This window comes from Calypte anna, chromosome 1 (assembly GCF_003957555.1).
Source record: "Calypte anna isolate BGI_N300 chromosome 1, bCalAnn1_v1.p, whole genome shotgun sequence".
Lineage (NCBI taxonomy): Eukaryota > Metazoa > Chordata > Aves > Apodiformes > Trochilidae > Calypte > Calypte anna.
In genome coordinates, this window is record NC_044244.1 from 121,925,057 (window position 1) to 121,938,792 (window position 13,736).

Consider the following 13,736-nt stretch of genomic DNA (forward strand, 5'->3'; position numbering starts at 1 on the left):
GATTCAGGGTGGGGACCAGATCTGGCCAGTCCCTAGAGAGACAGGACTTGCCTGTATCTCACAGTCCCAAATCACCACATCACTTTGTATCAGGACCCTTTGGCCTCAGCTGCTGTGGCTATTTCTGGAACAGGCACTGGTCCCTTGTGCACCGGGCGGCTGACTCCCTGCCACACGTTTTTTATTTTTGCACTGACACATCCCTGGCAGCCCAGGGCACACCACTCCCCATGGGGGTTTGGGCACAGGGGCTCACTCACTCACTGCCTCGATATCCACAACCTGTCCCCTGGTGGGTGCTGAGTGCCTGAGGAATTTGGGGTGTGCAGCTCTGATCTCCCAGGAAGACTGCCTATGAAGACCACCCAGGTGTTAGAGCTTGTGGCCCTGCCCCTGTCCAGGAGCTGGAACCCATCAGACCCCAGGCAGGAACCACAGACCCCGAAGCTCTCATCTGGGAGGGTTGTGGAAGGCTCTGGGGTGGCAGCCACTGTTGGCTTTCCATGCACCTGCAGCAGAAACTTGGCAGGCACCAGAGGCCTTTTCCCTATTTTTTAAAAACCAGTGTATCCATCCCAAAGAGCCAGGGCATTTACACCTCAGCGGTATCAGTGGAGGGAGGAGAGGCACAAAGACAATGGTACCAAGGCAGGACATCTGCCTCTCATGCCACCTTCTTAAACCTACAAGCTGAGAGACACATCCTTGGTGTGCAAGGCAGGAGACAAGATGTGGCTAAAACTAAGTGAGACATGACCAAAAATATGAGAAAAACTTTTAGATGCCTGTGGAATTCATAACATCTTATTCATTTGTGAAGGCATATATTCCTGCCTTGTACTTTCCTGTATATAAAGATAAATAATAACTGTCAGGAAAATATTCTGTTCTGTCAAGCCTGAAAGCTTCTGCTCCACTATACCAACAGTATGAAGTCTACAGAGATGTAGAATAGACCAATCCCTACCTGCTGAGATGATTATTATGTCACCATCACTCCCTTGCCTCCAGTCACAATCCAAATGAGCTTTTCCTATCCACAAATCAGTCTAGGGACATATTTTCTGAGTAAGAAATCAGTGAATCTATGAGGTTCTCTAGTGCTAAGGTATCATTTCAGGCAAGCTCTGATAAGAAGGTCTGCAGAGCTGGAGCTCTATGTAGCTCACCTGTGGTACCAGCATGGGGTAACAGCCTCCAGGAACCATTGCACATACAGCAATATGGGAGACAAAGACTCTCCACCAGCAGCCAGAACTCTTGTGTTGGTACCACTAACACTAAAAGGTGAATTTTTTTTCAGCCACTGGACAGAGTTGCACTCACATTATTACACTGCTCTCCCTTCCTTAAAAGCATCATGGGCAGTTCTGCTCTGAGTCCTGGTGAGTGGTGACTGGAGAGGGAGGAGGCTTGGTGCTGCTGTTTCACAGCATGATTGAGGGGTGAGAGGATGGGGTTGGAGGGGGCCTGGGCACCAGCCCATGAGTATCTATAGCACCCCAAAGCAGCCAACCTTGACTGTGATTGGCCTCTGAAGAGCTCCCATGCACAGGCCAGGGTTTTGTGAGATTCATGGGTTTGGAAATGCACCCTGTGGCAGAGGCCAAGAGTTCCTGTGCAGTTTGAAAGTTTAATCCACAGTCCAAATGGATGGACCACTTGCCATTATACACCAAAGCACCACACTAAATTATGTATCTTCACATGACTGATCCTATGTATGGGATATAATAATGCCTTGGAGGAAAAAAAGACTGTCTTAGTAGAAAGGACTTATGCTATCACTTCCAGCCTCAAAGAAATCACTAGATCCTTTTTCAAGATTGAAAAGTATAGTGATAAATAATGTGGAACTAACAGGCATACACAGAATTTCACAGTCCATTTGCTTCTTGCCTCGCCCTGTCCTTCGCCTGCAGTTCACCTCTCCAGCTTGCATGGGAAGATGATCTATCTACTTCTGCCTTTCATCTGAAATGTCTAAATAGTTTCTGCTAAAGGAGGAGTTTCTGTGCTGATCCTGGCTCTGCAACTTGCTTCCTAATCCACCTTTGGAAATTCACTTAACCTCTGCCTCTTGTCTAAAAAGAGGGGTGCTGAGAGGCTTAATTAATTAAACGGTCCTAAAATGCTTTTAGAATTGCACTTGACTTCCACCTCTGCACAGACTCAGCATGTTGGAGTGTGACTGAATGCATCATGGAAGTGGGAGAGAACCAGACAAAACACAATTACAAAAAACCACAAAGATTTTCCTCATAAAAGAAGGAAAACTTTTCCTAGAGTATCACTGTAGTTTTAATTTACTTGCACACATGCTTCCATTCACAATTAACCAAAACAGATCTAGCAACTGTGCTGTGGGAGTGAGGGACTACTGTGCAGACAAGACTCTTGCCTGTTGTAAGGTCTGTGATAAGACTGCCTCAGGCCTCCTGACCAGCCACACCATTTTTAACTCAATAGCCCCCTTCTCTTAATGGGTACATGCAGAAATTCTCCCTTCACTGCAGTCTGAGAAAAAAGTACCCACAACCACTCTGCTTCTCATCCCATGGGGGACCAGTGCTGACTACACTGTGGTTACCCCTGTGAGCTGTTTGACCTCTCCAAGGAGGTGCCTGCTGCATTTTCCAGAGCCCTGCAAGGAGTACAGAAAAGGGCACTACAACATCCTGAAAGAGTAAGAGCAAAGTGATGTTGTAAGAGTAAAGCCAACTCCCCGGAGAGCCAGGCAGCTCAAGGAAACAAGCATTTCAAACACTTTTCTGGTTGGGATTGTTGAAACACTGGACTGCTTGTCCTAGTGGGAGAAAAAACCTGAAGCTCAGGCCAGCAGGCCTGTCTGCAAGGTGATGGGTGCAGCTCAGTAAAGGCACCAGCAGCAGCCTGGTCTCACAGCAGCTGTGGCTGTTGTACAACCCACCAGGTGGCTGTTCCAGTGGGATCTGAAGTGCAAGTCCTGCCTTCCAGCAAGTCTGTTGTAGGAGCATAAAGGGAAAGAAGGGAGGCCAAGGAGAAGTGGTTCCCACTCCTCATTTTTTTTCCTATTACCCTGAAGAATGAGGGACCAACAAAGACATGTTTAGTTATTTTAAAGCTGCACACAGAAAAAGTCATGCTCAGGATATATTAAAGAGGAACCCATCTAAAACTGTATCGCTGACACCTGAATGTGAAGAAGAGTCTGAATGAATGAATTCATGATGATGAAATCCCAATGTGCTACTGTAGTGTAACAAGGCAACCAGGTGCCACTAATTAATAATAAAAGGCCTTTTATTGGCCCCCGGTCCTGCTCATGCGCAGTGGGGGCCCACCCTAATTGGGCACAAGTGGGCTTGACACAAGCTCATGCTCACTCCCTGGCTATTAGTGGCACCTGGTTGCCTCGTTACACTACATGCTACTGCAATGGTGGATCTCCTTCTACAGCAAAGACAGTTTAAAGGTTGGAAACTTTCAGGGCCTTTTTTTTTCTGGATAATGCCTGCTGAGGGGTTTGTTGGGTTGATACAGTTGGCAAGGGAGCACTGCAGAGATTTTTGCCCTGAAAGGAAGAAAACTCCCAAAGTCTGCAATGAGACTCCAGGAATGGTGGGCAATGAGGTGCTTGAGAGCTGTTTTGTCTGAGCTCCTGAAGAAACTTCAGGCTTGAAAACAGAGGTAAGCTGGCTCCTAAGATTGGGAGACAGCCATGACCTGGCCACCATTGCTGTTGAGGAGGAGAGTCCTGGTGTGGTTCTGGCCAGTTCTGCTCATCTGAGCTATGACCAGTGTGTGGGGAGGTGCTCTGGAGGAGATGTACCATTAATAAGTCAATGAGCAATGCCAGTGTTCTAGTGCAAAATCTGCATTTTTATTAAAGACGTATTTTGGAAGGCCCATTCAAAAATACATTGTGCTCAGTAAAAATTAACCATTTCCATGCTGATAAATAAGGTTACCACAGGTTGTTTTTTTTTCTCTCTTTTTAGAATATTTACAGCAACAATAGAAATTGTACAGAAGTTAAGAATGGAATACATGCCCAAAAAAAATTTGGTAAGGTGTACCAACAACATGATACAAAGGGTTGTATACAAACACTTTACAAATGGTTTATTAAGTTGCATGAAGTCATCCTTAAATATTCAACACGTTTTAAAATAAATTTGTATTCCAGGATTAAAAAGGTTAACATCACATCACATCCCTTCCACAACAGAAAGCATGGTAGATTTAAAGGTTTGTGCGCTTTAGATTTCTAGTAGCTGTCAAAAAATGGGGAATCTTATCCATAAATTTAGAGTTTTGAAAGCTACCTCCCCAGCCTGTTATTTCTGGAATAGTCCGTACTGGCAGATTGTGAAAAATGATCACATTTTTCTAAACCTCATTCTTCCTTACCTCCTTCCTTCTCCTAAATGATGTAAATTCAGAATTGAGCATTTCACAGTGGAGATCTAAGCAGTCCTGGAAGTTCTTAGCAGATTAAATAGATTTTAAAATGCCTGCATAGAATTTTCCAACAAAATTATAGTTTCCTGGAAGATTTTAGTTTACTATTCCATATAAACCAACTATGTATATAGGTTTCTCCTTTTGAATAGACATACCCTTCAGTAGTACAAATCTTAAGATGTGCACTAGCATAAAAAAAAAAAAAGTAAGAAGGAAAGTTGAAAGCTGAGACTGTTCCCTACACTTAAAGTTTTGCCTTGTTACTAAACAGGTAAAACCTCTGCCATTGGATTTACATGTCAAGAGTTTTCACCAAGAAGTCCATATCCTATAGGAAACTTGAATAGTGGCTTCTACCTTGTGCTATGAACATGCTTTAATGTTGCTAGTGGAAAGACCTATGAGAGCAGTGACTTCACTACGTGTTTCTGTGCCTGCACAGCTGAGATGCCACTCTGCATTTCTCAGAACACATCCAGAGAAACAATGCCCTGTGAAAACAGAGACCTGGTGGGACGAAGCACCTGGCAGGCAGTGTGTTTTGCCGGGGGCACAACGAGGGATGGTACCTCACCCAGATGGAATGGAAAATTAAAATGAAGAAAATCCTGAGCAAGTCTAAGGAGAGCTGTTTGAATAAAACAGCAAGTAGGGCGGAGTAGTAGATAAGGCCTCTAACTCCCTGATAATCAGCACTAGAGAAAAAAATAAAGAACAAGGCAACTGCAATATTTGAGAACTACATAGGGAAGGGCAAGGGAAGACTGCCAAGCAGTGCAAAGGATGGCATTGGGATTCTAGAAGGAGAGCTCAGATGGCTTGGAGGTTTCAGAAGTATATCAGACAAAGGCCCATCAAGATATTATTACTTGGTTGCTAACAGTACCTAGAGGAAAAATCTTTTTATAGTTCTCTTCAAAATTTGGAGTCAATAATAAGCTTAGAACAAACCAAAGTTTGATCACATTCTGCAAGAGAGGAGGTAGTTTGACTTGCAGAGGAGATAAGAGATGTGTAGAGTCACTCTTAGCCTAAGTCACAAATTCTATGTTCAGACTCTTGGGCCATGTCTCAAGAGTCACTCCTGCCCAGCTGCATATTTTGAGATACATTCTAGAAGAGCAGGGAATAAAAAGCATCCAAACAGCAGGGCCAGTCCTCTCACACTTCTCGTGTATCTTCCACTTAGTTTGTCAAAGAAAGTGCCAACTTTTGCACCAAAGAATTGGCTGTAGACAAGGTAACAAATAAGCATCTAAGCAGAACTTGGAGCAAATAAAACTCAGACCTAATCCATCAGATTTACCTATGTTGTCTCATCCAGTAGCTGCTAAGACAGTCCACTGAGAGAACAGGTGACCTACCACAGCTTTTCTCTTCCAATTGAAAGAGGATCTTCTATAATATTTGCTTTGCTTAGTTTTCACAAAATTTGCTTCTTGGTTGCAAAATGAGAAGTCTTCAGTTTCAGTACATCTGAAACAAATGATGTGCATGAGGCTTCACTTGCTTGAGAAGCCTGAACATTGATGCACTTGTTGCTGCTTGACCCTTCAAAAAAGGAGTCAACACCTAGAACTGCCAAGCTGTGTTCAATTAAAAAGGGTTTACTCAAACTGCTCCCTTTTTAACAAAGGTCAGAAGTTAAATGGCTTTTCTCCTCAGTCACCACAAACCCAGTTAATGAGTGGTTAACGTCATGACACCATTAGAGAGAGCTGTGTAGGGAAAGGCACCTGTTCTTAAATAATGTCCTGATTTGAAAGTCATCTAAAAAGCATTACATAGGGCACATCACCTTTCCAGTCATCTTTTGGGACACTCTTATTTTGAATGGTGGTCCCACTTACATGAACATGCCCAGATGCATGGTTTATGATATCATGTCATTAATAGATGTACTATGTATGCTAGCTGGAATGGAAAAAATAAACATTCATTGCCACCCCATTGCTGTATATTATACATGGCTATCCTTTCCATACTCTGTGTAACTGGGATTCTAAGATTCACCCAGCTCTAACCTGACAGTGACAAACACATACAGAATTAATTACGTGCAGATATTTTTGAAGCATGTCTCACTACCAAATCATTATAAGACAACAACAAGTTGAAACATGAATAAAAATTTCAAACACCTCTAGAGCACGGCTCCCCTCAAAAGTGTCTGTGTTTTGCCTTAGCTAAACAGATCACAGCAGTGCTATGAGAACTATATAATCTGTTTCCATTCTTTCAAGGGAGGTTTACAGCACTGAATTTTTAAGAAGTTGTAGCTTTTTCTAGGTGAAAACAAGACTCTACTCAGCCAGTAGCAACAGCAGCTTTTGAAGAAAAAAGACAAAGAAATTGGTATGTAGCATTTTATACGAGTAAGATTCATCTGTTAAAGAGACCTAAGTGCAATGACAAGGAGTGGCCGAAGGCCTGTCACAGGACACTGCTTCTCAAAGAATCACTCCAGCTTTGCTCCCAGAAACAAGTCAGTGTAGGAAAGGAAGGTGATGAGCCCAAGGATGTCCTGAGGGTACCTGGTAGGTTTGAGGTTTGAAGCCTACTTTAATATCAATCTACAAGAGCCAGTATCTGTAAATAAAGAGGTGCCAGGACCCACACATTTAGGTAGGGTCTCACTTGGTACCAGAAATCAAAGCTTGGTGTCAGTTCCAAGCCCTGAAGGATGGGGAACGTTTCAGGAAGAAGGGACAGAATCTGAGATCGCTGACTTCCTGCCAACACTCTGCCTGATGCTCTGTGCTGACAACCTCTCAGTGGAGCAACAAATCTTGGACTGCAATAAACAGAGCAAAAAGCATTAAATAGCCCTAAGGGACTGTTTTCTCTGGTCAGGTCTGTTGAAAAAAAATTGTTTAAGGTTAATACATTTACATGGCAGTTTAAAACGACAGCTTAAACACAAATACAATTTAATTCAAGATGAGCTTAAGGTGCTTCTTTTTTTGGTTTACAAGAGCTCAAGAGCTATAGCAAAACCATACAGACACGTTTAGGCAGCTGAAGTTCTGCAAAATGACCATAATTAATTTCTGAAGCTTAGTTTTTTTCTATTCACATCATTAGTGATCCCAGAAGGCAAAACAGATTGCCAAATAATAAAATGTGGTTTAACTACAACACTTCATAGTAAGTGAATCCATAGAACATGTAGCACAAGACTCAGAGACCAGTGAAGAGGAAAGCTCACACTTACAAAATTATTTGCTTTGTAATTCTCTTCCTCTTATTTAAGCCAGCAAATCTCACACACTATAATAAGACTCCTTTGGAAGCCTCAACAAAGTTACATTAGCAATATTCTAAATATTGGGAAGTTAGACCAGGTTAAAAATACAGGATTTATCACCGCACCAGCTGGTTGAGCTGCTGGAAGTTCTTTCCAACAGAAGGAAGAAAATACTACATACATTCAACGCAATTCAGAAAATGCAGTATGAAGGAGAAACAACGTTATTTAAATATGGGCCATCAAATTCTTGAACATTTCTTGGGTCACCCTTGAAGATTTGCTAACTACTTTAAACAGCTATATGTACAGCCAGATTACCCTGACTTAACTTAATGGGTACCAAGAAAAAAATCCTTTGGAAACATTTTTCCTTGTAGGAATCAGAACAGCCCATCATCATCCTCATCCCCAGGATGAAGCTCCTACCAGCAAGCTAGAAATATTGCAGAGACTAAAGGATATATTATCCACAAAGTACAGAAGAGTCTTGTCTGAACAATCCCTCGGAGACACTGAAATCACACATCATGGACAGTCTTGGACACTGCTTCTGTGAGGGATTTCAGTGGCACCAGCCCATTTCAAAGTGGACAACAGGACTAACCCCATTGTCCTTAAGTGTCCACAATTGCTTAAACATGCTTCTAAGCTCTGACAGTGATGACCAGTAAATATCACAGTGTCCATCCTGGATGCCCACTGAACTTTTAAAAAATGGAATACTCCTTCATGTCTGATGTATTTATATATGCTATATATATGATATATCAATATCATATATCATATATATATCATAACTCTGCAGAAAACCACATGCACATTTCTTGCAGGCAATTGAAGAATTCTTATTTTGTAATTTTTCAAGTTTACTAGACTTACTTTTAGCCCTGGACAAACCTCATGTAACAGCCTTCCATATTGTACTTTCTGACAAACATTTTTAGAGTAGTGGTGCCAAATTTGTTGTTGTTAAAACTTTGGTATGACTTGAAAGGTACTAAACAGCACGTCTAGTTTGCACTGTTACGCCAGTAACAGTTCAGCTCTTACTGCCTGGCTGCTTCTCCTAGCTATGTATATTACTAAATCATCACATTTACATTTGGGCTAATATTTTTTTTTTAATTTTTTTTTTTTTTTTTAGAGATAACATATTTGCAATTACAAATGTCTTATGAGGACAGCATCTAGAAAAAAAAATTATGCTGCAGAGTAATGAGGGAGCTGAATGGATGTGTTTGAAAAGGAAAGATTGTATTGTTCTGACACTACAGGCCTGACTCACCTTTGATTTAATTTAATGGCAGCAACAGAGGAATCAGGTTGTGTATTTGCTACACTTGACATTCACCAATGTAAAGGCAGTTTTAACAATGCTGTACAGAAGACTGGAACCCATGATCTAGGATTTCGCTGAGACTGGTGACTGAACTGTGTACGGGAATATTTGGATAGTAAGACCTAAGGAGAAAATGAGTTGCATGGCAACCTTCTCCCTCAATATCCAAATATCAGATTTGTAGCTTTAAATACATCCTGAAATATAATAAAAAGTGCAAGAGTAGTTTAAATTTAAATACAGTGTTTATCTTATTAGCTAATAGATTGCTCAACAAGATGTAAACTACACATATGCATAAAAGCTTATACCATGATCTGCAGTGCCATGCTATGCTTAAGTGTCAAAGTCTGGCATTTAACTTGCAATTCATGCTATATTTCTTTGGTTTTCACCCCTGCTATTAAGTGGAAGAGCACCTGCTTCAGCTTGTAGTCACGGGGCGCTTCATCTCTTTACAGGAAACAAGAATTTGGTACTGGGGCTCTGTGCTTTTGATGCAGATGCAGAAATCCATTAATATTACCAGGAAAGCTAAGGACACAGGGGAGAACACACCACATTTAAATTACTGTACAGTTCTGCAGTCTCTTACATTATTGGCAGGCACCAATATTTCCAACAAAATAGCCCATAAGAAAGCCTGGGATTGAGTGTTGTCTTCTGTTTGTTACCAACAGTGCCTGTAACACCGGGCTACTGTAGCTAAGCAAGATTCATACTGTTACAATCACGTTTATTTCCACATTCAAGTTCCTTTTATTAGAAGTATAATACTGCACTTTATATCACAAATGTATAAAAATATGGCAGATAGTGTCATAACAATACTTTTCTTTTAAATGAGTATATTTAAAAAACAGACAGTTATTTTCTGTTTGTATATATATTTATATATAGAATAAAATACTCCTGATGCAATATATAAATGTTACTGTTAGTCTTTTATAGAAACTACTGTAGCTGTTGCACTGCTTCACAATGTTTCAAACAGCTCAAAATAACTTTACATTATAACATAAAAGATATTATAACAGTACGATATTAGGTCATCATAAATAAATATTACAAATCCTATCAAATATGGAAGTTTAAAAAACAAATTTAAGACATACAATTTAACTTTAAACCCTTAACGGGGATACACTTTTATCACATAAACCCCACTGTTTTAACTAGGCAGCAAAAGAAGTAGTAAGGGTATAGGTCTAGACACGAATGTTTTCACCCTTACAAGTGCCAACACATACCAGAAGTCTCCCAGCTTTCAGAGATGTGCACTAAGCTGGAATGTAAAGAAGAGGAAACACCAATTCATTCTCCTCCCTGACCCACACCCTCTGCCTGAGGGGCACCCACTGACATTTCTGATGTGGGGTCACCCAGGAGTCACCTCTGTCCTCTGCATCATCCCTGACCCTCGCTGTGGTGCCAATCAGCACAGCTCCACACCTACGTATTGCACACCTCCATAAAGCTCAATATGCAGTCTTACCAACACCACCACCACCATCATCACCACCACCACCACCACTCCCCTGCGCTGATCTCCGCCGGATCCCGCCTGGGCTCCCCAGCGCCATTACAAGGCCGTCTCCTTCAGGTCATTCAGATTGGGCATTCGGGCCCGGTTGGCCCGGTTGTAGGTGTGCCCGTTCTGTCCGCTCTTGGCAGGCAGCTGCTCCGAGTAGGGGGGCCCATCGCTGGCGCTACGGTTCACCGGGGAGACGTGCCAGGTGGGTTCCAGCGGGCTGGGGATCTGCAGGGACGCGCGGCCCTTCGGCTGAGGCTCTGCCCGCACGTTGCCGCTGCCGCCCCCGCCGCTGCCACCAGAGCTTTGGCTCATGGGGTGAATCCGCACTTCAGAGAAAGCAGCTTTGGCTGGCTGGCTTGGCAAGGGCTGGAAGCGAGGCTCCGCAGGGACAGGGTGGTTTGAAGAGGAGAGGTGTAAGAACTTTCGGAGAGATTTTAATGGCTGGTTCTGAAAGACATGGGGAAAAGCACCTGACCTCCTGCTCTCCAGCGTATCGGACTCCCCTCTACCAAACCTGCCACATCCTAAGCTCCACATCTTGGCCTTCACAGCTTTTCTTCCCTTTTAATTTGTATTCATCTGGAATGTATCATTCCACACACCTGAGAAAATGTCTTCTCATTGTGATTCCATCTATTAGCTACCCCAAAAGATGGACCCTTTTCTACATCTGAAGAAAAAAAATTAGTTTTATTTTAACCTTCTTTCCCACAAAAACAGAGGCATAAGACAACTGCATTAGCGATTTATCTGTCACTACTCCTGTTACTAATTTTAGAAACAGCCACATTTTATGAAGCACAGATATCCAAAACGCATTTGGTGAAAATCAATTAGGGGCTTGAGAGAGTCTGGAGATATCTGCACTGAAATAAAGGCTGGTAGAACTCAGCAGCTGGGTATTTTGTTTGCCATCAGATGAGTGACAAACTGTTCTAATCCCTCACAGCTTCCCTAACTGGTGAGCATAATGAAAGAAAATGGGAGACATGGGGCTACTGAAATGGCAGCAAGAGCCTGGGGAAGCCTGAGTACACAGGGGAGGCAGTATGAAAGCAGCCTCATTAAATTCTACAGCTCATAGAGTAACTCCCTTCTTCAAACACTGCAGCTGGAACAAACCCTCTTCTTCAGCTTTCAAAGTTGTAATAGCAACAGAGCATGGCACTGGAACTTCTTCCCAAACCCTGCTCTCCAGCTGGCTTTAGAACCGAAGAAAATAAAGTTGCATTAGCGTAGTGTTATGCTCCAATGATACAGCCTGCTTAAACCACAGTCTGTGCCAGCTGGGGCAAAGCTGCATGGTAAGGTGGTCAGGATGCTTTGACGACCCAATCAAGCATCCAACTGTGCCAAGTAGCAGCTTGCCTTCAGGATGCACCATTCTTTGCAGAGCTAACTTGAAGGCTTTTCTACAGCCCTGTATAGCTACCACAGACATGCACTGAAACACTGCTTGCCTCTGATGCAAAAACATAACCAAAATTTTGAAAGGCTCAGAGACTGATGCAGGGACATTTAGTCTCTCTTCTTTGTCATTCGTGTCTAGATTTTCAAAGATTTATGCAGGACTGCAGGCACCTGATTTTTCACATTCAATGAGAGGGGAATGAGGTGGTTGGGAAACAGTGTCAAATGCAATTTTTCTATTCACTCGAGAAAAAGCTGACAAGGTACCTCACTGATGTTATAATACAGGGAACTGATAATGCCACTTACATGAGGCTGTATTTCTGTCATCTTCTCAGGATGCCAATCTTTCTGCCTACTGCTCTGGTGATTAGTAGAATGAATGGCTTTCTGTAATGCCAAGAGATCCTGACCATCACTGCTAGGCACCTGCAACAAAATATTAAAAACTGGTTTCCTAATATATTCTGAGGAACAGCTGTAAATTATTTCCCCCGGTTAATCACAGAATGCAAGTGAAGCCCATTACTGCAACAGAATTGCAATGACCTTTCAATGCTTTTCCCCATAGTAAGAGCAAGTGGCTGTGAATATCATGCAGATTTGATATATATACCCTTAACCCTTAAATCATTCGCATGCTGTTAGTGTTATTTGCTGTAAGAGAGAGCAGTTAAACAAGGCCTCAAAAATCAATAAAATAAATTACTGAGCCTCATCTTCACTTAAAAAGCATTCCGTATTACAGTTAAGACCGTGGATCAGTTCTATAAATTTGTTCCTGAGTGAAGCAGACCAAAATCTCACTAAACAGATGGCTGGTTCATTTTGCCATCACAAAATCAAGAGCATCCTCCTCCTTCTCCTCCACAAATATCCCAAACTAAAGCAAAAATTAAGAAAGTCCCCACTCTTCCAAAACAAACTGAAAATCCAACAAAATATATGGCAGAAGGATAAATTAAAACTTATATGAGTTTGACCTCATTTCAAGATTTAGAAGCAAAAAAGGACAGTTAAAACTCAACCTATTTCTAATGCAAACAATTTTTTATCAGGAACAACCAGGACAAACAAAAATACAGAAGAGACATGTGCTAATATTTATTTTTCAGACAATGTGCTGTTAATATTTAATTTATAAAGGCACACTTGGATTAAAAAAAAAATCTATTTTCAATATTACTTTAAAAGAAATCAGGTTAATGTTTTTCCTGATTAAAACAGACTGAGATGGTTTACTGTTAAACATACACAGTTTCACAACTGTTTTTCTCCTTTAGTCTTTGTCACAAGGTTCATTCTCTCTGGAATTATATAAGTAACATTTTCAGTACATCAAATAATAATAAAAAAAATTTAGCCACAACATATTTCAACTGCTAATTTTCCTTAAATTTATCGAACTGGCCCAAGGTGCTTAACTGGCATGAAGAGAATGAGATCCCATGAAAATACAACACATGCTGCTGTAGTCAGTAAAACAAGTTTACTGGAGCTTTTTACAGTGGTACTATACTTAAAAATTAATACCATGGGTAGAGTGACTACAGGAAGCTTTTTCAAAGAAGAGCTATGCTTTAAATTATTCTTTGAATTAAAAAGAGGGAAGAGGGATTTCTTGATGCTTGGATTCTCCCCGTTGGTTGAGTCTGTCTGCAATATAAGATACAAAAACTAAATGCATAGTATTTTGATCAATGAGATCTGTCCTTAATATAGTCCTTTTTTTTTTTTTTTTTTTTTAATTCTGACTA

General features: G+C 41.5%; 1 protein-coding gene across 4 annotated transcripts in view; it reads right to left on the bottom strand.

Moving 5' to 3' along the window:
* Positions 1-3,840: 3,840 nt before the first annotated feature.
* CDKL5 (cyclin dependent kinase like 5) overlaps positions 3,841-13,736 on the bottom strand; it is a 129,800-nt gene continuing 119,904 nt past the window's right edge. For all 4 annotated transcript variants that reach the window (XM_030460668.1, XM_030460652.1, XM_030460660.1 and 1 more), the window contains 2 exons: positions 12,289-12,408; positions 3,841-11,016 (listed from right to left, as the gene is read on the bottom strand). In XM_030460668.1, the coding sequence (XP_030316528.1) occupies positions 10,618-11,016; positions 12,289-12,408 (519 nt within the window). In that variant the 3' untranslated portion in view covers positions 3,841-10,617. The remainder of the gene's footprint in view (positions 11,017-12,288; positions 12,409-13,736) is intronic.